General features: G+C 60.8%; 14 protein-coding genes across 14 annotated transcripts; 7 read left to right on the forward strand and 7 right to left on the reverse strand.

Annotated features, from left to right (window-relative positions):
• Positions 1-98: 98 nt before the first annotated feature.
• On the forward strand, positions 99-1,325 carry OT_ostta11g00950 (unnamed product; the record flags this gene model as incomplete). The annotated part of the gene is made up of 1 exon (XM_003081855.2): positions 99-1,325. One exon carries the CDS (start codon positions 99-101, stop codon positions 1,323-1,325), a length of 1,227 nt encoding a protein of 408 aa, XP_003081903.2.
• An 87-nt stretch (positions 1,326-1,412) lies between these two features.
• On the reverse strand, positions 1,413-4,784 carry OT_ostta11g00960 (Glycosyl transferase, family 35; the record flags this gene model as incomplete). Its single annotated transcript, XM_003081856.2, has 1 exon — positions 1,413-4,784. One exon carries the CDS (start codon positions 4,782-4,784, stop codon positions 1,413-1,415), a length of 3,372 nt encoding a protein of 1,123 aa, XP_003081904.2.
• An 84-nt stretch (positions 4,785-4,868) lies between these two features.
• OT_ostta11g00970 (Sedlin) lies at positions 4,869-5,381 on the forward strand (the record flags this gene model as incomplete). Its single annotated transcript, XM_022982967.1, has 2 exons — positions 4,869-4,963; positions 5,054-5,381. 2 exons carry the CDS (start codon positions 4,869-4,871, stop codon positions 5,379-5,381), a joined length of 423 nt encoding a protein of 140 aa, XP_022839909.1.
• A 57-nt stretch (positions 5,382-5,438) lies between these two features.
• OT_ostta11g00980 (Lysine-tRNA ligase, class II) lies at positions 5,439-7,304 on the reverse strand (the record flags this gene model as incomplete). Its single annotated transcript, XM_003081858.2, has 1 exon — positions 5,439-7,304. The coding sequence occupies one exon, from the start codon at positions 7,302-7,304 to the stop codon at positions 5,439-5,441; it is 1,866 nt and encodes a 621-aa protein (XP_003081906.2).
• A 185-nt stretch (positions 7,305-7,489) lies between these two features.
• Positions 7,490-8,143, forward strand: OT_ostta11g00985 (PPPDE putative peptidase domain; the record flags this gene model as incomplete). The annotated part of the gene is made up of 1 exon (XM_003081859.2): positions 7,490-8,143. The coding sequence occupies one exon, from the start codon at positions 7,490-7,492 to the stop codon at positions 8,141-8,143; it is 654 nt and encodes a 217-aa protein (XP_003081907.2).
• Positions 8,144-8,285: 142 nt separating this feature from the next.
• OT_ostta11g00990 (Chlorophyll A-B binding protein, plant) lies at positions 8,286-9,374 on the forward strand (the record flags this gene model as incomplete). Its single annotated transcript, XM_003081860.2, has 1 exon — positions 8,286-9,374. The coding sequence occupies one exon, from the start codon at positions 8,286-8,288 to the stop codon at positions 9,372-9,374; it is 1,089 nt and encodes a 362-aa protein (XP_003081908.2).
• A 55-nt stretch (positions 9,375-9,429) lies between these two features.
• On the reverse strand, positions 9,430-11,067 carry OT_ostta11g01000 (Peptidyl-prolyl cis-trans isomerase,FKBP-type,domain; the record flags this gene model as incomplete). The annotated part of the gene is made up of 1 exon (XM_003081861.2): positions 9,430-11,067. The coding sequence occupies one exon, from the start codon at positions 11,065-11,067 to the stop codon at positions 9,430-9,432; it is 1,638 nt and encodes a 545-aa protein (XP_003081909.2).
• A 163-nt stretch (positions 11,068-11,230) lies between these two features.
• OT_ostta11g01010 (unnamed product) lies at positions 11,231-13,048 on the reverse strand (the record flags this gene model as incomplete). Its single annotated transcript, XM_022982968.1, has 1 exon — positions 11,231-13,048. The coding sequence occupies one exon, from the start codon at positions 13,046-13,048 to the stop codon at positions 11,231-11,233; it is 1,818 nt and encodes a 605-aa protein (XP_022839910.1).
• Positions 13,049-13,078: 30 nt separating this feature from the next.
• OT_ostta11g01020 (SH3-binding 5) lies at positions 13,079-14,239 on the forward strand (the record flags this gene model as incomplete). The annotated part of the gene is made up of 1 exon (XM_003081864.2): positions 13,079-14,239. One exon carries the CDS (start codon positions 13,079-13,081, stop codon positions 14,237-14,239), a length of 1,161 nt encoding a protein of 386 aa, XP_003081912.2.
• A 542-nt stretch (positions 14,240-14,781) lies between these two features.
• Positions 14,782-16,344, forward strand: OT_ostta11g01030 (CO dehydrogenase flavoprotein-like,FAD-binding,subdomain 2; the record flags this gene model as incomplete). The annotated part of the gene is made up of 1 exon (XM_003081865.1): positions 14,782-16,344. One exon carries the CDS (start codon positions 14,782-14,784, stop codon positions 16,342-16,344), a length of 1,563 nt encoding a protein of 520 aa, XP_003081913.1.
• Positions 16,345-16,402: 58 nt separating this feature from the next.
• Positions 16,403-17,467, reverse strand: OT_ostta11g01040 (Domain of unknown function DUF4033; the record flags this gene model as incomplete). The annotated part of the gene is made up of 1 exon (XM_022982970.1): positions 16,403-17,467. The coding sequence occupies one exon, from the start codon at positions 17,465-17,467 to the stop codon at positions 16,403-16,405; it is 1,065 nt and encodes a 354-aa protein (XP_022839911.1).
• A 116-nt stretch (positions 17,468-17,583) lies between these two features.
• OT_ostta11g01045 (Domain of unknown function DUF4033) lies at positions 17,584-18,447 on the reverse strand (the record flags this gene model as incomplete). The annotated part of the gene is made up of 1 exon (XM_003081867.1): positions 17,584-18,447. One exon carries the CDS (start codon positions 18,445-18,447, stop codon positions 17,584-17,586), a length of 864 nt encoding a protein of 287 aa, XP_003081915.1.
• A 117-nt stretch (positions 18,448-18,564) lies between these two features.
• On the reverse strand, positions 18,565-19,992 carry OT_ostta11g01050 (DnaJ domain, conserved site; the record flags this gene model as incomplete). Its single annotated transcript, XM_022982971.1, has 1 exon — positions 18,565-19,992. One exon carries the CDS (start codon positions 19,990-19,992, stop codon positions 18,565-18,567), a length of 1,428 nt encoding a protein of 475 aa, XP_022839912.1.
• Positions 19,993-21,145: 1,153 nt separating this feature from the next.
• On the forward strand, positions 21,146-22,425 carry OT_ostta11g01060 (DNA-directed RNA polymerase delta subunit/Asxl; the record flags this gene model as incomplete). The annotated part of the gene is made up of 2 exons (XM_022982972.1): positions 21,146-21,155; positions 21,467-22,425. The coding sequence occupies 2 exons, from the start codon at positions 21,146-21,148 to the stop codon at positions 22,423-22,425; spliced, it is 969 nt and encodes a 322-aa protein (XP_022839913.1).
• Between the last annotated feature and the right edge of the window lie 97 nt (positions 22,426-22,522).

Consider the following 22,522-nt stretch of genomic DNA (forward strand, 5'->3'; position numbering starts at 1 on the left):
AAACGCCCGACGCGCGCGCGCGACGCCACGGACGCGCGCGCGCGAGCGACGGAACGGACGCGCGCGCGAGCGAGCGCGCGAAGGGCGAGACGATCGGCATGGCGCACGCGCTCGCGAGCGAGATCGCGCTCGACGCGGACGAGGGACGACACGGGGAGTACGACCTCGCGGGATTCGGGAAAGATTGGGTCGACGCCGTGTGCGCCGCGACGTTCGCCGACGCGCTTCGATCGAAGCGAGGATTCTATCCGTCGTGTAAATTCGTGATCGGGGGTGGGAAGAAGACGCGGGCGAAGTACGATGAGGAGTTGTTGAAACACTTGACGTCGGCGCTGCGCGCGCTGGGGTTCGAGGACGACCGAGGCGCGAGCGCGTGCGCGGAGTGTCAAGGGACGTATAAATATCAACACGATACGGATAAGGATTTGAAATATTTACACGTGTTTCCTCGGGCGACGCACGAGGTGGAGGGTGGGGAGGGGGAAGAGGCGAACGCGACGAAGTCGCCCGAGTATCGCGCGTGCACGTGCGACTTGGACGAGTTTGAGGGGTTGGTGAGCATGTACACGCCGTCGTTTTCGCAACAGCGGGCGCTTTTGCGACGGATGAAGGTGATGGAACACGCTTTGAGCGCGTTGGAGCAGAAGGTCATCGCGATGGAGACGCTGAGCGATCGAGAACAGACGATGTACGATTCGATGATCGACGTCGCGGCGAAAATTGAACACCTCCAAAAGTCGCTCGACGACATGATCAAAAAGGGTCGATTGACAAAAGGCGAGCAAGGTGAGATCGTGGAAGATCTACAGCTCAAGCTTGAGGACATGGATCTCATGATCAAGGAGGCGCGCGACGAAGGCAAGTCAAAGAAGGTGGAAATGCTCGAACAGAAGAAGGATTTGGCACAAAAGAAAATCGACTCGGTTCTCGCCAAGCCGCCCATCGTGTACACGGTTCCGCACGAACGCGAACTCGCCGACTTGAAGAAGGAGCTCAATTCTCTGAAGAAAATAGTCTCCGAGTCCAAGGGTAAGCTCATGAGCGGCTCAGACGCCGCAAAGTGCGCAAAAATCCCGGCGCTCGAGGAGAGAATCCACAATATTGAAAACTCGGAAGAAAAGGGTTGGTTCGAGGACGAGTGCAGAGCGCTGCTGTTCCCCGTCGTGGAGAAGAAGCCTGCAAAGTCCGCATCGAAGGGCACCGGCGCGGGCGCGAAGTCAAACTCGGGATGGCTAACCAAGGCGTCGACTGGCGGCTCGCGACCGAAGGCGAAAGCAGCCGCGCCGAAAGCCTCCAACCCGTTCGCCATGCTCGGCGACGATTAAGTTACTCTTACTAGACGAACGTGTAAATCACAATATTCCGATTCTTTTACTTGTTTGCTTGCTTGCGCGATGCGTAAAAATACATTGCTAATTTTGATGCTTGGGAGGTCGAAACGGGAGCGGTTCGACGTTCCAGATTTTTGCCGCGTACTCACGAATGGTTCGATCGGATGAAAACATCCACATCGAGCACGCGGATTCGATGCACTTTGCCGTCCACTTTTCTTCTAATTGAAACTGCGCGTCCGCTTCGTCCATCGCTCGCAAGTACGACGGGAAGTCTTGCGCGGTGAGATAAACATCCTTGTGCGGATCGATGGCGTCGAGAAGTTGGTGATACTCGCCATCCTTCGGCTTACCAAACACGCCGGATCGAATCATTTGCGTCGCCCTTTGCAGTCTCGGATCGATCTTTGGTGGGTGGTGAGACATCGTTCTACGAATCGCTGCGACTTCGCTCGCCTTGGCGCCGAACGTGAACATGTTGTGCTCGCCGATGGCTTGCGCGATTTCGATGTTCGCCCCGTCCATGGTGCCAACGATCAAACCGCCGTTCATAACAAATTTCATGTTCCCAGTGCCGCTCGCCTCCAGTCCCGCAGTAGAAATGTGCTGCGAAACATCGCTCGCGGGAATGAGAAGCTCGGCGAGGGATACATTGAAATTCGGGATGAATATCACCTTGAGCAAGTCGCGACACGCTGCGTCGGCATTGACGACTTCGGACACGGCGCAAACGAGCATGATGAGATTCTTCGCCATGACGTAACCGGGTGCGGCCTTGCCAGCCATTATGCACACTCTTGGAACCATCTGATTGCGCTGCTCCGGCGTCGCCTGTGTGATTTCTGCGTAGCGATGGACGATGCCGAGAACGTTCAGGAGCTGTCGCTTGTACTCGTGAATGCGCTTCACCTGCATGTCGAACAGCGCATTTGGATTGACTTGAATGCCCATGGTCTTGTACAGCCAATCGACGACCGCGTTCTTGTTTGTCTGCTTCGCGGCGCGCCATCGCTGTCTAAATAGCGCGTCCTGCGCCATCGTCTTAATTGGCTCGAGCCGTTTGAGATCGTTCACCCAGCCCGGGCCGACCATGCCGGTGTAAATGCTCGAAAGTGCCGGGTTTGCTTGCAACAACCATCTCCTCGGCGTCACGCCGTTCGTGACGTTGATGAACTTTTCTGGCCACATCAACAAGAAATCGGGGAAAAGCGTGGACTTGAGCAGCTTGGTGTGAATCATCGCGACCCCGTTCACGGTGTGCGATCCAATGACGGCCAAGTTGGACATGCGCACCATCTTCGGTGTAGACTCCTCGATAATACTCATCGCCGATAGACGAGTGTCATCGTTTGGCCACAGTTTCTGAACCTCGAGCAAGAAACGATGATTGATCTCGTAGATGATTTGCATGTGTCTCGGCAGGAGCTCGGTGATCATAGGCACAGACCATTTCTCCATTGCCTCTGGGAGAATGGTGTGATTTGTATACGCGAACACGTTGCGAGAAATCTCCCAAGCCTCCTCCCATGACAAGTACTCGACGTCGAGGAGTAGACGCATGAGCTCGGGAATTGCGATCGCTGGGTGCGTGTCGTTGAGTTGAATCGCCACTTTTTTAGGCATATCTTGGATCTTTGTCGTAGCCGTACGTCCGACGCTCTTCTTGAACCTGCGGAATATATCCTGCAGTGTAGCGCTCACGAAAAAGTACTGCTGTTTCAGACGCAGTCGTTTACCCTCATCCGTCGCGTCGTTTGGATAAAGCACGGACGTGATGCTCTCGCAGCGCTCTTTCGCCTCGACCGCGCCGTAATAATTACCCGCGTTAAACGACGCCAAATCAAACTCGTGGGACGGCTTGCTGCTCCAAAGTCGCATATTGTTCGTGTTGTAAGTGCCGTAACCGGGAATCGGCGTGTCATACGCCTGTGCCATGACGACCTCGCCGCCCTGCCAAGCGTAGCGCGTGTTTCCTTCCTGGTCCTTAAATTCCCGCACGTGTCCAAATAAGCGGACGGGATACTGCACGTCTAGGCGCTCCACCTCCCACGGATTCCCATCCGTGAGCCAATAATCGGGAAATTCGACTTGCTGACCATTCAATATTCGTTGCTCAAACATTCCGTACTTGTATCGAATCCCGTAGCCCCATGCTGGGTAGTTTTGCGTCGCGAGCGTGTCCAAGAAACAAGACGCCAACCGTCCCAACCCGCCGTTCCCAAGCGCTGGTTCCTTCTCCTCTGACATGATGTCCTCAAGATTATAACCAATCTGGCGTAGAGCCTCGGCGTAGGCGCCTCGTAAACCGAGATTCGACACCGCGTTCCCAAGCGATCTTCCGATGAGGAATTCGAGCGAGAGATAGTACACCTTCTTCGCCCCCACTTTCGCCGAGTACTGCTGCGTGTCGGTCCATCGCTCGATGAGACGGTCTCGAACGGAGTGCGCGGTGGCCTGATAAAACGTGTTATCGTCGAGTTTGTATCGTCTTCTCGCCAGCGTGTACTCCACGTGTCGTACTAGCGAGCGCTGTAAGCTCCCGACGTCGTTCGGGAGGTATGTGCTCGACAACTTCCACAAGAGCTCCTTGTGCGCCAGATGATCCGCCCCCATCTCGGCGTCGTCGACATACTGCCTCGGTCGATCCAGAACCGTCGTCGTTGACTGTGCGAACGGCGATCCGATCCTATCCATTCGATCGCTGTCGATGTCCACGCTTCGCGAATCTAACGCGCTCGCAGATCCCTGCGATCCGTTCCTCGTGTGCACGTACAACGCCCCCTGCAGCGTCCGCTCTCGCGTCGCACTCGCCCTCGCGTCCGGCGACGCCGACCGATTCATGCGCTGATGCGCGGTCTCGTGATACCCTCGAATTCTTCGATCGACCCTGACGATCACCGGCATGGCCTCGTTCTCATCTCTCGGACTCCCATGACTCCTCGCGTACGCTCTCGCGCGCAACCGACTCATCGCGCTCGTCGGCGGCGACGTCGGGCTCACCGACGCGCTCTCCGATCCCGCAGGCACGACCGTTCGCATGTTTGCCCGCATCGTCTGCTCCAACCACGCATCAACGCGCGGTTCGGGCGATCGCGAGTCGACTTGCAATCGCTGCGCGTGCGGTTGTCGTATCGCCAACCGCCTCCGCGCGCCGTCGTCGCCCGATTCGCCGCGCGTCTCAAAATCATCACCTTCTCCGACGCCATCCCCCCCCCAGCGCCCGTCGTCGTCATCGCTCGACGCATCGGCGCTCTCGGAGCGCTCTCGATCGCGTCCGCGTCCGCGTAACGCCAAGAGCGTCTCGCGCCCACCGTCATCGCGGTTGCGTGGATTATTTAGAATTCGTCTGTTCGTCTGCTCCGCGCGCCCGAACGCGTCGTCCCAGAACGATTTCGCGTTCGCCGTGCGCGGGCGGTCGTCGGAGGACACCGACGCGGCGTCTTCGTCCGGCATCGAGCGCGTCTCGGGCGCGCCGCGCGGTGACGATGGAGTTGAATGAGTGCCTCGTGAACATTCGACAGAAAACGACGCGGTACCATGGGCGCCAGGCCGACGTTCGTGGCCGTGGCGAATCGTGAGAACACACTCAAGTTTATGCGTCGATCGGGATCGTCCGTGGTGGAAGACGACGGGTGCGCACGACGCGCGAGTGATTTTGTGCGCGATGTGCTCGCTGGAAGAATCTTTGACAACTGACGCCGACGCGCATTGACGACGCACAGGGCCACGCTGCGGCGCGCACACGCGGCTTTAGACGCGATCGACGCCGCCGTCGCGCGCGGCTGCGGATCGGGAGGCGCGTCGACGACGAGGTACTTGGGAGAGTGTCATAAGACGCACGAGACGACGACGCTCGGGTACGCGAACGCCACGGGGACGAAAATCGCTTTGGAGTACGAGGGAGACGTGAGGGTGGAGGATGCGGTCGAGACATTTGATGCGATCGCGGAGGCGTACGCGCGGGCGGCGAGTGGGGCGTTCGCGGACGTCGGGGAACGGATCGACAGCGACGCGTTGCGGCGAGCGGTGGACGCTTTGTTGGCGTCCTGATGACGACTTTGTAGTGAGTGTACAGTTTAGCGACAAAATAATTAACTAGCGACGCGCTCATGAATCTTGCTTCTTCAGCAGTGGGAATGCGATGACGTCGCGAATCGACGGCGAGTTGGTGAGGAGCATGACGAGACGATCGATACCGAGACCCATGCCGGCAGTCGGTGGCATGCCGTACTCTAACGCGGTTAGGAAGTCCTCGTCCAGCTCAACGTCGTACGATTCGTCGTCCAGCTCCTTGAGCACGTCCTTGTCGCCCGCGGCGGCCTCGCGCTGGGCGGCGGATGTCTTGGCATGGGATTCGATTTGCTTCTCGAGACGTCCGCGCTGATCGATCGGATCGGTGAGCTCGCTGAACGAGTTTGCGAGTTCGCGACCGACGACGAAGAGCTCGAACCGCTCCGTCACACCCGGTTTATCCCGATGGGGCTTCGCCAAGGGCGAGATCTCCACCGGATGGTCGAGCACGAAGGTTGGTTGAATCAAGCCGCTCTCGCAAGTGGCTTCAAACATTTCGTTGAGCACGTGACCGACACTCACTGCCGTCTTCACGCCCTTAATCCCTTCGCCCGCCTTCTTGGAGTGTGCCTTGAGCGCTGGGATCGCAGCTGCCTTGGCACCGTCGAGGTCGTCGCCGAACGACATGACGTCCACTCCGGTCGCCTCCTTCACCAAGTCGTTCATCGGCGCGCGTCGCCACGGGCGCTTGCTCAAGTCAATCGTATGATCGCCGTACGGAATCGTCAGCGTCCCGCACGCTTTCATGGCGCACTGACAAATCATCTCTTCAGTGAGTTCGAGCATATCAGTGACGTCGGCGTACGCCTGGTACACCTCGATGGACGTGAACTCTGGGTTATGCCTGGTGGAGAGTCCTTCGTTGCGGAAAATGCGACCAATCTCGTACACGCGTTCGAACCCACCGACGACGAGGCGCTTGAGGTGGAGCTCGGTGGCGATGCGAAGCGTCAATTGCATCCCCAGCGCGTTGTGGAACGTGTTGAACGGCTTCGCGTCGGCGCCGCCTGCCGAGTCGTGTAACACCGGCGTCTCAAACTCCATAAATCCTTGGTCGTCGAGCATGCGACGGATGGTGGAGATGATGTTGGACCGAGCCTTGAACGTGCTTCGCACGTCCGGGGAAACAATCAGATCGACGTATCGCTGTCGATACCGCTTCTCAACGTCCTGTAAGCCGTGCCACTTATCAGGAAGCGGCAACAACGCCTTGGTGAGCATTTGCACCTTGGTCGGGACGATGGATAGCTCCCCCTTATCACTCCTCTTCACGCTCCCGTGCACACCGATGATGTCACCGACGTCCACCAACTCAGTGATCATCTCGAACGCCCCCGGACTCGTCTCATCTAATCGCTTCTTATCGCAAAACAGTTGCACGCTTCCGCGCTCGTCCACCAACGACAAAAACGCCAACTTCCCGAACGACCGCTTCGCCATCACCCGACCGCACACCGCCTCCGAGCTCCCCTCGACCTCCACGCCGTTCTCCAGCCTCTCGTGTTCTCTCTGAAGCGCATCGCAGTACTTCGTGCGATCGAACCGATAATCGAACCCCCGTTGGCCCAGCGCCGTCAACTGGTCCAACTTTCCCATCCGCAGCGCCTTCACCTCTTCCGGCGACGACGTCACCCCATTCCCTTGTTTTTTCCCACCAATCTTCCCACGCCCCTTCGCCTCGCTCGCGTCGTCGCGCGCCGTCGTCCGCGCTCGCACCGCGGTGGAGAACACGGACTTTTTCGACGTTTGTCGAGCGCACGGTGCGTGGAGCGCACAATTTCCACCGAGACGTCCGACGAACCCGTCCGTCGACGCCGCGCGCGCGCGGGCGACGCGGGGCACCCTGGCGCACGCGCGAGGGCACCGCGGGCGCGCGCGCGCGAGCTCGCGGGCGAGACGCATCGCGCAAGGTGGTCGAGGCGTCGGCGAATGCGCGTCGACCTCGGTCGTGAGGGTTTGGCGTCGCGTCGTTTTGTGTGGGCAAACAGTCATGGCTCGGACGTGTGACGAACACACGCGGCGCCGCCCGCGCGCGAGGTCGCCATCGCCCGCCGCGACGCCGCGACGCCGCGCGCGCGCGCGCGTCGATGGCGCTCGTCACGCTCTCCGTGTACGACATCAAGCACCCGGGAAACGAGGGGGTGACGAGCGCGGTGGCGTCGTTGAACGCGCTCACGCGGGACGGCTTGCGTCTGGGTGGCATCTTCCACGGCGGCGTCGAGGTCTACGGCGACGAGTGGTCGTTCGGATACATCGACCGAGGGACGGGGGTGTACAGGTGTCAACCGAAAAAGAACCCGATGTACGCGTACAGGGAGAGCGTGGCGCTGGGGGTGACGTCGCTGAGCCCGGCGCGCGTGAGCGCGGCGGTGGCGGCGTTAAAGGCGGCGTGGGACGGACCCTCGTACGATGCGCTCGGAAGGAATTGTAATCACTTTTGTGAGGCGCTGTGCGAGGCGCTGGGGTGCGAGGGACCGCCGAAGTGGTTGAACTCGTTCGCGAATAACGCGCGAGGGGTGCGGGACGCCGCGGTGAGCGCGCGAGAGGCGACGGAACGCGCGGTGGAGGGCGCGTGGGCGTGGATCGCGAGCGCGACGTCGCAGTCGACGAGTAGTGTATCCACCGTGCGCACCGCGGGGGAGGGCGCGGAGGAGGGAGCGCGCGAGAGAGAGTTTGATTCAGAGGCGACGAGCGCGACGGACGACGCGCCGCACGGCGACGCGGGACGAGAGACGCGGTGACGACCGCGCGCGTCGAGGACGCGCGTAGCTTAGATTTCGCGAACGACGACGTCGCGCGCGCGTCGTCGTCGCTCGTGAGCGCCTTGTGTATGAACATTTCCGGGTACCGGCGAACGCGTCACTCGGCGACTCTCCGCGCGTCATGCCCATCGCGCGCGCGTCATCGCGCCTCGTCCACGCCCGTCGAGACGCCGGCGCTCGAACGCGTGATGCGTCGCGACGCGTTCGACGAACGCGACGCGCGACGCCGTCTCGAGACGAAGGGTCGTCCATCGAAGAGCTCGTGGATAATCCATCGCGAGATGCATCAAAGGACGCCGTGCCGAGCGTGAACAGCGCCGTGGGCGACGTGATTAGCTCACCGCTGTTCTACGTCACGTTTGGCGTCGCGGGTGGGGTGGGGTTGGTGCGAGCTTTGGGGGAGAACGCGAGCTTTTTGCTGAGCGCGGCGCCGATCGTCGCGCTCACGGCGATATCAAAGACGGATTTCGGCGCCGAGTTGATGGCGCGGATCGATCGCGAGCGGCCGGCGCTAGACGCGGAGAAGGCTAGAAAAGAGATGGAGCGCGCGGAAGCGCGAGGGCGAAGCGCGTTCTACGGCGCCAATAGGGTGAAATTTTTGGGGGATTTGGAGTACGAGTATCCTGCGCATTTGGACGGGACGCTATGCGGCGACGTGGGATTCGATCCGTTGAATCTGGCGGCGAAGAGCGAGGACTTGGAACGATACAGAGAATTAGAGCTCTTACACGGGCGTTGGGCGATGTTGGGTGTCGTCGGCGCGGCGGTCCCTGAGACGCTCGATCGGTTCGGCGTCGCCAACCTCGGCGAGCCCGTGTGGTGGAAGGTCGGCGCGGCGAAGATGAACAGCGACATCGCGCTGGATTATCTCGGTTTCAGTGGATTTCACATCGCGGGTGGTTCTGGGATCGCCGTCATTGCCGCTTGTCAGTTGGTATTGATGGGTGGTCCGGAGTACGCGAGATACGTCGGCATAAACTCCCTCGAGCCCGTCGGCGTGTATCTGCCTGGGGATAAAGACTATCCGGGCGGAGCGCCTTTCGACCCCTTCAAATTCTCAGACGACGCGGAGGAGTTTGAAAAGCAAAAAGTGATGGAGATCAAGCACTGCCGACTTGCGATGATAGCCGCGCTTGGATGCGCAATTCAAGCCATCGTCACTCGCCAAGGACCGATAGAAAATCTCGCCAGCGTGTTCGGGGTCAACTAGCGCATGTTCGCGTGTGTAATGAACGATTGATTTAATGTGGATTAAAATCAGCGCGTTAAGCGTGCTGCAACGACATCGGCTCGCCCGCGTCCGGAGCCAGCGGCTGGTCCATCGGCGGAGCTTCCGTTTTCGCCTGCTCCTCCATCTCCGTGACGAACGTCTCCTCCTTTTCGGCCTCCGTCTTCGCATCAACCTTTACGTCGTCGTACAGATCCATCTTGTTGAACATACCACCGAAGATTCTGGCATCCTTCTTGGCTTGACGAGCTTCCAGAGCCTTGAGACGATTCATCATGCGCTGCGCCTCGGCGTGAGCTTCGTCCACCTCCAAAATTTTCTTCAAGCAACGACGAGACTCATCGTACTCGTCCAACTCCATCGACGCCTGGGCGAGTCTATAGAGCGCCTTCTCATTACCCGATTCAAGCTCGAGCGCCTTCTCGCTGGACTTGCGAGCGCTCGACCAGGACTTGGTCTTGATTGCAACGGCGGCTGAGTTCAAGTTGAGGCTCAGCTTGAGCTTTTTGCTCACTTGCTTCTCCTCGTCGGAAAAGTTCGTGTCGTACTCGACGAACTTGAGCGCGGCGGCGTATTTCTTCGTCGCGCGAGCGAACTTGCTGTTCTTGTACGCGTCGTTACCGCTAGCCTTGTACTTCTCCGCGGCTTCAAGCTTTTCGGCGGCGTTCATCGCATACTGTTCCTTGGCGCGTTCCATCTTAGCCAGCGTCACCGTGTACTCCGTACCGTCGGCCATGGTGACGAGGGCCTTCTCTTTGAGCTTCATCATCATGATCGCACTCTCGAGTTCGTCCGAAATGTGCTCGTCGCCGATGACGACTTGGAGGGATTTGGTCTCCTCAACCTCGCCGCCCTTCGACGCGCGTTTCTCGTATTCGATCTCGCACTGCGCCCCGTCGTTCGGCTTCTCGTATCCCTCGCCGTCGACCAAAATCTTTTTCACCGCGCCATCGACGCCGGTGACGTCCTCGACGGTATGAATCACGTCGAGGGAAAAAGTCACCACGGCGCCGTCCGCGGACGCCGCGCCCGGCAAACCGGCGGCGTACTCAGACGTCATGGTCAATCGAACTTTTTCCCCAGCCTTCATCTTCTTTACCGCCACCTGCATCCCCTTACACGGCAACTGATCGATACCGCACGTCATGCTCTGCTCAGCCGCGATCTCACTCTCTCCATCGCGCGTCTTCACGTCGTACGTCACCGTCACCTCGTCCCGTCCCTTCGGCGTGGCGAACCCGGTCGCCGTCGTCACGTCCTCCTTCATCACCCCACCATCCTTACACAAATCTCGATGGGAATCAAACGACAACAATTCAACATCGAACACCAACGTCGCGTTCGCTGGGATCGTCGGCGGCGAGCCTCGATCACCGTACGCGTAATCCGCCCGACACTCAAATTTCGCCCGTTCGCCAATCTTCATCGTCGCCACGCCGACGTCCCAGGCGTTGATCACTTGATGCTTTCCGAGCGTGAACGTGAACGCATCGTCGCGGTCACGAGAGCTGTCGAACTTCGTGCCGTCGAGCAGGGTTCCGGTGTAGTGCACGCGGACCTCGTCGCCCGTCTCGGGCGTTCGAGCGTCGTCCGCGGCTGGAGTGATTATCGTCTTCAAGACGCCGCCGTCTTGCGTCGGGCTCACGTCCACGGGCGCGTGTTCGACCTCGGTCATGGCGTGCGCGTGTTCTCGCGTTCGGTGCGTCGATGCGCGCGCGGTGTCTCGCGCGGTGACGTCGGTGCGGTGCGATGTGACGATGTGAGATTTTTAACAATCGAAAGTTCTCGAAGTTTCCCGGGAAGAAAGGGCGGGGAAGACGGCGAGCGACGCGCGTCGATTACATCGATTGTTCGGGAGCGTCGTCGAGTTCGGCGTCGGTATCGGTATCGACGTCGACGTCGTTCGCGATGCTATCGAGTTCTTTCGCGCGCGCGACGAGGGCGTCTCGCATTTTATCGGCGTACCCGGGTTCGTTTACGTCGGCGGATTTGGCGATGTACGCCAAGACGTCGTCGATGGCGGATGCTTCTTCCATGTCCTTCACGCTCTTCGTCTTGCGCACGACGTCCGTGAACATCTCGTTGATGTCTCGTGAGATTGATGGGTCGTTCTTCATGGCGTTCACGAGATCTCGTCCCATCTTTTCCTTTTTGCGTTTCAGCGTCTTCGCGAGCGCGGCTTTCTGGGCTTTGCGAACCACGTCAGCCTTTGGCGGACCCTCGGAGCGTGGCGGCGCCGCGGCGTCGAGTGCGCTTGAAATGAAACGCGTCATGGCGTTGCGTTGCCACAAAATGTACAGGGAATCCGCGAGATAGCCGCCGACGATCGGGGCGAAGATGCTTCCGGTGGAGACAAAAGCGAGCGACTGCGAGACGAAGAACAGTCGACTGCGCGAACCTTCGAGGAAGTCCTTCACGCCCTTACCGCGAAGAATGTTCTCGAACGCTTGCGTCTCCGCCTTAGTCGGTGGTTTCGGCGATTTCTTCGACTCGCTCACATTTGATGACGGCTCCTTCTTCTTCGAGAAGACGCTCTTCACGCCGGCGAGCGGACCATCCTTGGCGCCGCCTCTCAACTCGTCCTCGCTCACCGGCACCAACTTTTGCTTCCCTGTCACCGGATTTCGCTCGACGCGGAACGCTTGCACGCGAGACTGCTTTTGCACCCTACGAACGCGCGCCTCGAGCACTAGGTACACGAGCACACACGCCAATGCCTTGGCTGGTGCTTCGACGTCGTACGGCTCGAATCCGTACTCCACGCCTCGATCCGCGAGCCACTTCGCCGAAAGGCCGAGAACCACCCCGCGCTCGAGCATCTCGTCCGCAACGCGCGCAGTGAATGCGACCGATAAGTCCATCCACGCCGGCATGGATTTACACGGATTCGACAGCGTCTCCTCTTGCTGATACCTCGAAAGCGGCTCGAAGAAATCACCCATGAACCCGCGTCCCAAGCCGTCGTCCTCTCTCGAGTTCGCCGCCTCCGCCTTCGACGTCCAATCTATACCCATCACCAACGCGTCTAAGCACACCGTCGGCGCCGCCAGGGCGAGTCCGATCGCCGCCGTCGTCGTCAAATCCACGCCGCCGTCGCTCGGCCACGCGCCCTCCGCCCCGCCCAGGTCGCCGAACGCGCTGTACGACGCCAGCCCCCCGATGACCACCGCCAGCGTCCCCTTCACCCCTCCCACCGCGACGAGCAGAGACAAAAACTCACGGAACATCTTCTTCTCATCGCGCTCCTCCGTCGACGTCGCGTCGTCGTCGTCGTTCGACCTCTCTCTCTCCGCCGCCGCCGCCCGCCCCGCCGCCGCCGCCTCGGTCCCTGTCTCCACCCCGCGCCCCCCCGCGCGACCCTCGTTCGCGGTCTCGGCCACCACCGCGTCGTTCTCGACGACGTCATCGACCGCGTCGTCGTCGTCCCGCGTCGACGCACCGAGGATGGCGTCCAGCGCGTCGACGGTTCGCATCCCTCTCGCGTCATCATCCGCCCGCTCCGTCGCGCCCACGGCGACGCGACGCCCGCGCGCCCGCGCGCGCGCGCGCGATACGTCCCGTCGACGACCGACGCGCGTCTCGGCGCGAACGACGCGCGCGCGCGCGCACGAGGCGCGAATCATGCGCGATGGGGCGTCACGGTGTGCGGCATACATCGCGCGATGAACGACACACTCGCGCGCGCCATGGACGCGGGCGCGCTCGGGGTGGACCCGAGTGCGTCGGGGACGTCGATGGGCGTCGTCGGGGGCGGCGCGGCGGCGTCGCGGACGTCCGAGGATGAAATGCGGAGGGATGCGGTGGGACGAAATGATGAAAGCGTCGAGCGATCGCCCGTGGGCCGGACGACGACGACGATGGACGCGACGGCGGACGGGAGGGTGGGGGCGTTTGGACACGAACGAACGACGTCGTCGATCGCGCACGCGCTCGAAGCGTTGGACGCGGACGCGGCGGTGGAGATGACGGTGGAGGCGTTCATGCGGGTGAATTTCCGCGACGGAGAGACGATGGATAGCGATAGCAACGCGGGAGCGTTAACGGCGGAGCTGGAGGAGGATGTGGGTGGGGTGGGTGATTCTTTGTACGCGGCGGACACGGATTTGGAGGAAGAGGAGGAAGTGGATCCGAGAGTGGGCGATGCGCTGAATGAATTGAACGAGTCGATGACAGAGTGTAACGCGATGGAGAACGAGCTACAGAGAGCGAGATGGGAGCGAACGCGGGCGCGGGAGACGGCGAAGGAGAGGTTAGATGCGGTGTCGAAAAAGTTGTCGAGTTCGGTGCGAACGGCGGTTCCGGTGTTTCACAAGCGCGCGTTGGCGCAGTTGTATCAGGTGCGAAGCATCGAGGCGTTGCGCGCGTACGAGGCGGCGCACGACGCCCACGAGCGCGCAAAACGGAGGAACGATGAGCTCGAGGTCGAACTCATGGCGAGTAGTGGGAAATTTAACGTCGAGCTCATGGAGGCGTGCGCGGAGGCGATGCGAGAGGTGGCGGATACCGCCGCGGTGAAGACGCGCGCGACGGAGGTGCACGAGCGCAACACGCGAAGAGCCGTCGAGGCCACCGCCGAGGCCGCCGGACTCGAGCGCGACCGCCACACCGCGGTGAAGCGAGCGTTACCCTTCTTCAACGCCAAGGCCACCGGGGAGCGCGAGTGCGCCGACGCGGACGATCGCGTGAGCGAACTCAAGCTCGCCGTGCGCCAAGCCAAGGCGCGTTACGACGCCGCTCTGCGCGCGCTCAACGAGATCTCCGAGGAAGTTCACGCCAGACGAGAGGCGCGAAAAGCCGCTCGTCACGGCGAATCCATCGACTACTCCGCCGAGCCGAAAGCGCCGTAGATCTGCGTTGACTTCTTTCGCGTGTAACCGTTCGCCGCTCCGCTCGATCCGCCGCGCGCCTAACCCTCAATTCGTCCGACGCGCATGCCGTCCCACACACGCGCGCGCGCGAATCACCCTCGCGCCCGTTCTTCGCGCGAAGGATGCGCGCCGCGCGCGCGACGCCCGCGCGCGTCGCCGCGAGCCGCACGACGCGCGCGAGGGACCACGGGACGCGTCGACAGTTTGGTCAAAACGTCGACGTCAACGCCTTCTCGCGCGTCCAACGCTTGCGCCCGAGCGCGTGGGCCGCGCTCGAGGTCACGGCGACGACGACCGTTTGTGCGGGCGCGTTGACGCGCGAGCGGGCGCCGCGGGACGGCGTGCGAGGGCGACGCGGGACGAAGACGGCGGCGACGCGGGCGACGGGCGAACGGAGGGACGGCTCGACGCGCGACGATGGTGCGACGTCGCCGACGACGGTGCAGGCGCTGATACGACGAGCTCGTGGACGACGATTGGCGCGTCTCGGACGGTTGGCTGGGGTGCTCGTGGCGAGCGCGATGGCGGCGGTGACGTTCGCGAGCCGCGCGGGCGCGACGGGGAAGGGTTTGGCGACGCTCGTGCCGAACGCGAGCGCGCTGGAACAGGTTTTGCCAATGTTGCTCACCGCGATGGGACTCTTAGTCGCTTCGGCGTTCTTTTCCATGGCGGAGACGTCGATCACGACGCTGTATCCGTGGAAGATTCGGGAGTTGGCGGATCAGGAGGAGTCGTCGGGCGGGGTGTTTCAGATTCTACGCAAGGATGTGAGTCGATTTTTGACGACGATTTTGATCGGAACGACGTTCTGTGACATTTTGGCCACCGCGCTCGTGACCGAGGCGGCGTTGGTAGTGTACGGCGATAACGCGACGACGGCGGTGACGGTTGGTTTAACCATCGTGACGCTTCTGTTCACGGAAATAGCGCCAAAGAGCGTCGCGGTTCAGCACGCGGTGGCGACGGCCAAGGTCATTGCGACGCCGGTGTACTGGCTCTCGCTCATCGTCTACCCGGTCGGACGAATATTTCAGTGGATCGTAAACGCTGGGTTCTCCCTGTTCGGCGTGGAGACCTCGGCAGAGCCATTCGTGAGTGAAGAGGAGTTGAAACTGGTTCTCGCCGGCGCGACGAAGAGTGGTGAGGTGGCGAGCTCGGAGAAGAACATGATTCAAAACGTGCTCGATCTCGAGGAGACGGTGGTGCGAGACGTCATGACGCCGCTCGTGCAGGTATGGGGCGTGTCCGTGAACGCCACTCTGTCTGAGTGCCGACAGCAGTGGCTCGTTCACAAGTATTCACGCATGCCCGTATACGACGACCGCGTGGACAACATCGTGGGCATGATTCGGGCGAATCGAATCATGCAAATCGCCATCGAGCGCATCAACGATCCGGAGCGTCACAAACCGCTCGAGGAGATCATTGTTTCGCAGGTGATGGTTGACGATCCATACTTCGTCCCGGAGAGCATGTCAGTGAGTAAACTTCTACGCGAGCTCATGTTCCGAAAGACGCACATGTGCGTCGTGGTGAACGAATTCGGCGGCGTCGTTGGGATCGCCACGCTCGAGGACTGCGTGGAAGAAATCGTCGGTGAGATTTATGACGAAGAGGATAACACCAAATCGGACGAGAAGGAAGAGGTCCGGGACGAGGAGCCGCTTATCACGGTGGTCCGTCCCGGCGAGTACCTTGTTGACACGAGCGTACCTCTGTGGAAACTTGCGGAGGAGCTCTCGCTGGAAATTCCCGAGTCACCTTTGTATGAAACCGTCGGCGGTTTCGTGTGCGATTTATTCGGCTCCATTCCAGAACAAGGCGCGACGATCACGAGGGTGTACGATTTCATCGAAGATGAGGATGCGAGTGACGACGAAGAGAGCGACGACGAGACGGACGGTCTCGAGATTGACGGCGAGCATACGCAGCGCATGATTATTTTAACGGTTACCGAAGCGGACACGAGAATGGTCAAGGAGATCAGAATCGATGTGCGTCGTTATAGAAAAGGGCAAGACGACGACAACGACGAAGAGTCGGCGTGGGCCGATTCAAAACCGATCGTTCCTCGCGCGTTGTAGACGGACCGGCCCGTTCGCGAGAAAGATCTCTGGCTGTTGTAAACAATTCTCGCAGGCCTTATTGTAAATCTTTGAGCCACGCCACCGCGTCCTTGAACATCGCCTCGCTTGTTGGGCGCTCAAGGAAGTGGTCGACGCCTTTCAGAGTCCATTGCTCGACCTTGACGTCTTCGGCGCATTTTTGGAATTTCCGCTTTCGTACGTCAACGTCCGGCTGAGAATTTCCTCCATCCACGGGCAGCGTGGATCGTTCCTGAGAGATGACGTTCGAGCACCCCATGGCGTCACCGAGGATCTCAAACGACTCATCAGAGGACGGAAACGCCACACCACGTGAGTTCACGCCACCGTCGATCGGCACCGTGAGATCATCCGTGCCATGAATCAACAGCACCGACGTCTTGTCGTCCGGCGTACATCGCGATGCGTTCTTGAAAGTTCCTGCAGAAAAGGTAGCGACGCCACGGAACGCGCCCGGACGTTCGCACGCCATACGATTCGCCATGAAACCTCCAGTGGCAATGCCAGCGATATAAATGCGATCTGAATCGACGTTGAATTGCTTCTTCGTCGCCTCGATAATCTCTTCAATGTAGTGTACGTCGTTATCGTCGGTGGCCCCAGATTCCGGGAACGCGACGGCGTCAGAGCCATCCCAGGCGCGGCACGCGAACTCTGGCGTTTCTCGCGCCATGATGCCCGTGATCCAACTGGCGAACAGACGGTCCTGAGAGTTCGGTGAACGTTCCGGCATGTTGCACAAGACACACTCGCGCGTCGTTCTAGGCGCCTGCGGTGCCACGTATATCCAGTCCTCCGCGAGCGCCGCCTCGCGAAGTCCTGTTTGCACGAGAACTTGCTGACGGCGTCTATCGACGCCGAGACGGTTTCGAACAGCAGGAACACGGCGCATACTGGTCAATTCCAATGCTTGTTGCGCGTCATCCGAAGCGCAGAACCCGTGTAGATATACCAGTAATGGTCGTGGAGTTGCACCGTCGTACGCGTCTGAGACGAGCGCTCGCACTGGAGTCTGCGAGTGAACCACGGCTGAAAAATCGCGCGAGACCGCGGTGACGCCGAGAGCGTTGAGAGTTAGAAAGACGATGGCAAGGGTTATCATCGTTCGAGCGGCGAGTGTCGATGTGAGACGTGGCCTGAACCTCGTTGTGTAAAAGACTCTCATCGTGAATGTGAACATTTGCTGTGGCTGCGTTAAAAATTCCTACAGGTAAACAATTAATCAGTCCCCGACTCCGGCGCCTCGTCGGGGTCCAAACAGTTTCCACACTGCGCCTCCTTCATCGTCGTACTCGCGGTGCACTGCCGGAAACACGGCGTCTTAAACGCCTCGTCCTCCCCCACCTCCTTCGGCTTCGCTCCGTACGTAAACTGACACTCGTACGTCTCGTAATTGGGTGTCATCGTCATCGCTAGACCGATGTCCTCCGTGAAAAACTTCTGCGTTGGATGTTTGCACACATTGGCGCACACAGCCGCGCACCCAGTCTCCTCCAACACGCGACACCTCTTCAACAAAACCCCTTGTTTGTACCCGGCCGGCGCGCGTTCGCCGTTCGGATCGAGCGCCGCCCACGCGCTCGTCGGAGCCTTCTCCCCATCCTCGTACGTCACGCCCTCCCCTCCGTCGTTCACCTCGGCGTCACCCACCAACCATCCCATCAACACTGGCGTCACCGCCGCCGCGTGCCGCGCTTTGAACCAATCCGGAAACAACCGCAAAATCGCCGCAAACGCGCCGAACGCCCACTTCGGCGCGAGCGTTTTCAAGATTCGCATCGCCCGCGCACGCGTCTCACGCGCCGACGTTGACGTGCGCACGAGGTCCAAACACGCCTCTCGCACACCGTTAAAATCACCGCCGACGTCCGTTCGCGTCTCTCGTGCGAGCGCGGCGGCGAAGAGTGAAATCGCAAAGTCATCCAGAAAAGTTTGTTTTCGCGTCGGTGTCGCCGTCTCCGGGCCCGCCCGCACGGTTCGAAGATCCCTGGACGGACCCTTGGAGGTCGCCCTGGCGGACGTGCTCGCGCGCGCACGCGTTCGTGCGCGCGCGAGGGCGGGGGTGTGCGCGCGCGCCGACATCGCGGTGCGCGCGCGAGTCGGCGAGTGACGAGCTTTGGGACGATGCGATGCGTCTCCGGTCTGATTACATAAGTGCTAGGCTACTCTATTTACAATTTAATTCGTCGGGCGTTTCGGTCACTTGCGGTCGTACGCCGATCGAGTGTTCTTGTTCCCGAGCGTGGCGTACGCCTTTTGGGCGAGATGGAAGCGCTCGGCGGCGCGGCGCTTGGCGCGTTCGTCGCCATCAACCTTATCTGGGTGCGTCTCCAGTGCGACCGTACGGAAAGCAGCCTTGATCTCTAACTCCGTAGCGAGTCCGAGTCGACCGTCGAGACGCAGAATCTTGTAAAAGCCGTGGACGTCGCGAGAGAAGCCCGGATGTCGACCAGAGGGCGCTCTATGCGCGTCCTCGTCTTCGTCAATGTCCCCGTATCGGCGCCTCTTCTCGGCCGCACGTCTCGCAGCGTCATCTTCGCGCGCTGCGCGTTCTTCCATCTCGTGTCTCAACTCTTGTCGCTCGCGGAATCGGAAAACCTGTCCTTCGAGGATGTTGTACGCCCACGCTCGGCGCTTTTCTCCGATCCATTGCGCCTTGTCCGTCTCCTTCCATCGTCTCCACTCAGCGTCGTCTCTGCTTCGCTGCACGCTCTCATCCATCCAACCAGCGCCACCAGACGCTCTATTCGCTCGAGAGCACGCTCGGTCTTCGTCTCGGATGCGTTCGCTGTCCACCTCGTCCTGTCGCAACTTTGGCACCTGTCGCACGACGACGCCGGCGCCCGAGACAGCGACAGCGGACGCCACGGCGCCCTGGGCGAGAATGATGAACGCACTATCGGGCATCAAGTACGCCGCACAGGCGGCCGGAATCGCAAACGCACCGAAAGCGAGTGCCCGCGCCTTGTTATCGCATATCAAATCTTCACTCACCACAACGCCCGTGACGCCGCACACGATTGCTTCGCGCGGCTGACAAATAATTTTATTCGTCTCGTCGTCGACAACCGATCCGTGCGCAAAGCTGACGTACCATACCGGGTGATACACCGCGTAAAGTTTCCTATTCAACGTCGCGAAATCGACGACGACGTCCGTCGCCGCGGTCGATCCGGGATGCTTCTCTGTCAACGTCTTCTTCGCCGCCTCTCGCACGTGGTCTCGCATTCGACCGGTAGCCAACGACAACGCCATGCTTCTGTGCATCTCAAACGGCTCAATCTCAACTCCGGTCGGCACTCGATCCCGAAACGTCTCATAAGACATCCCCTCGTCCAAGTTCACGCTCGCCCCGGGTCTCAAGACGTCCACGAGGTCCCGCCGACGAGCGAAACTCGCGCAAATCTGACTCGCCTCGTGCGCGACGCCGAACCGCTCCACCCTCGCCCCCGTCCCGCTCCGCACCCAATTCCCCTCTACACACACCGAGCCCACCGCATCAACCTCAGCGGAGACGTCGAACACCCAATACGGCGCGTACGCCGCTCTGTACGTCGCGTCGCGCGACCCGTCGACGCCTCGCACGTTTCGCGGCCGCGACGCCGACGCGCCCAGCCACCGCGCCATCGCCCTCCGCGCCGTCGACGCGTCCACCGCGAACGACGTTACGAGAACATCACGCGGCGACGCCGCGTTCGGCGCTCGCGCCGTCGCGTCCACGGTGCCGTCCACCGTCGTCGACGCCGACGCGACGCCGCCCGCGCGCGCCCATCGCGTCGCCCGCCTCGACGTCGACGTCACCATCTCGGACAAAGCGCGACCGCGCGCGCGGGCGAACATCGCGCGCGCCCGCGCTCGACGCGCGCCGACGACGCGCGCGCGGCACCGAGGGCCCGGCGCCCGTGGCGATGGGTCATCGTTCGTCGGCAAGCATCAATCGTCAATCGTCACCGCGCGACGCGCCGTGGACGCCATGTAAACCCTAGCGAGACATCGACACCGTCGCACACATCGTCCACGAACGCCCCATAACACGTGACGTCGCCCCGTCGAGGACGAAGCATAAAACGAGCACGCGTGAACCCTTATAAACCCTAGCGAGACATCGACACCGTCGCACACATCGTCCACGAACGCCCCATGATACGTGACGTCGCCCCGTCGAGGACGAAGCATAAAACGAGCACGCGTGCACCCATGTAAACCCTACCGAACCATCGACATGTCGCACACATCGTCCTCGAGTACCTCTGAACACGTGACGTCGCCCCGTCGAGGACGAAGCATAAAACGAGCACGCGTGAACCCTTATAAACCCTAGCGAGACATCGACACCGTCGCACACATCGTCCACGAACGCCCCATGATACGTGACGTCGCCCCGTCGAGGACGAAGCATAAAACGAGCACGCGTGCACCCATGTAAACCCTACCGAACCATCGACATGTCGCACACATCGTCCTCGAGTACCTCTGAACACGTGACGTCGCGCCGTAGAGAACGAAGCATAAAAACCAACGCGTCGGCGTCGCACATGGGGTCCGACGGCGCCAGAACCCACCGCGAGGCGATCGAGGGCGTGCCCATAATTCCACGCGTCCGCACCGCGCGTCGCCCGATTCGCGTCTCCGATCGACGCCGCCGTCGTCGTCGCGGAGGCGTCGTCTCGCGCGCGCGCGTTTTCGACGTCCACGCGCGCGGCGCGCACGGCGCGGCGAACGCGTACGGCGCGGCGAGGGGGGATTGATTCCGAACGGTCGAATTCATTCATCGTGGGCGATGACGCTCGGTGCGTGCGAGATCGCGCGCGACGCGGGCGGGCGAACGAGGTGAAGGGGTGGTGGCGCGTACAGGCGTGGGGTGGGGCGCTCGGGGTGGATGTGATCGCGGTGGACGTTGCGAATGATTTCGGCGCGCGCGCGGGCGTTTGAATTCGACGGCGGCGCGTCGATGGATTCGTGGACGCGCGCCGTGGTGGACGGATCGTTGTGGCGTTGGTGATGCGTGAATGATGTGTTTGTTCGTCGTCGTTCGTCGCGAACGAGGGAGATGCGCGTGGCTCGATGACTGACGGTCGCGGTACGTTTCGCGTCGCTCTAGCGCCGGCGTCTCCGCTGGAATCCGTCGGATGGTACCTCAGTCTTTACTGGCCGGCGATGCAAAAGGAGTTCAAGGGGATCGTGCAGAGGTACGATGCGGACTCTAGACACCACACGGTGCGATGGGACAACGCCCCGCGCGGGAGCGATGGCGTTACGGAGGTTGATTTGTCGGAGGGCGAGCTGACGTGGCTCAAACCTCCGGAGAAGGCGGGTGCGAAGAAGAGCGCGAAGTCATCGAGCAAATCTGACGTGAAGGTGAGTAAGCCCAAGATGACTAAAGTGTACGACGAGTCCGAGACGATGGAAGATTTGGAAGCCAGATTCACTGGAAAGACGACAAAGGCGGTGGCATTTCAAGTGCTGAAGAATAGCGGACCGCAGGGCATGTCGCTTCAAGAGATAGTGGATGAATCACAAAAACTCGGTCTCCGAGACTGGACGACGTGTAAGCAGCCGAAGACGACGATCAATGTGTGCGTGAGCCAGGATCCAGCCTTTGTGAAGATCGCGCCCGGTCGCGTGGGGCTGCGAGTGAACGGCGCGGAGGAGCCGAGCGGCGCATCTTACGCCGCGAAAGCCGCATCTAAGGCGAACGGTAACGCGATGAAGAAACGCGGTCGTCCGCCCAGGCATGATGGCAAGTCCAAAAAGGCTCCGCGCCATGAACCGCAGCACTGGGAGCGTAAGCCCCCGATCGACCTCGTGCTCGAAGTGACGAGTGACGATGGGAAATTTATTTCCAACTCTCCGATGGAAGTGCCGTTTAACATCACGATCAAGGCGTTGAAGAGGGCCATTTCGGCAAACACCAAAGGCGCACTCAAGCCGCAATACCAGCAAATTTTCCACGAATCTCGGAACATTGGAAACGACGAAGACGCCTTCCTGGTGCACGCAGTTCGGCCCAGCAAGTTTGAGCGTAGCCTTCACCTTAAGCTCGTCATCGGCGAGACGTAAAGTGGAAGTTACACTGTGCGCCGTTGCCGCGGCGAACAGCGAAGGGATCACATCTTCGCGCGCGCGCGGTAGTTTTGATTAACACACGCGACTCACG

Source organism: Ostreococcus tauri (genome assembly GCF_000214015.3).
Source record: "Ostreococcus tauri WGS project CAID00000000 data, contig chromosome 11, whole genome shotgun sequence".
NCBI lineage: Eukaryota > Viridiplantae > Chlorophyta > Mamiellophyceae > Mamiellales > Bathycoccaceae > Ostreococcus > Ostreococcus tauri.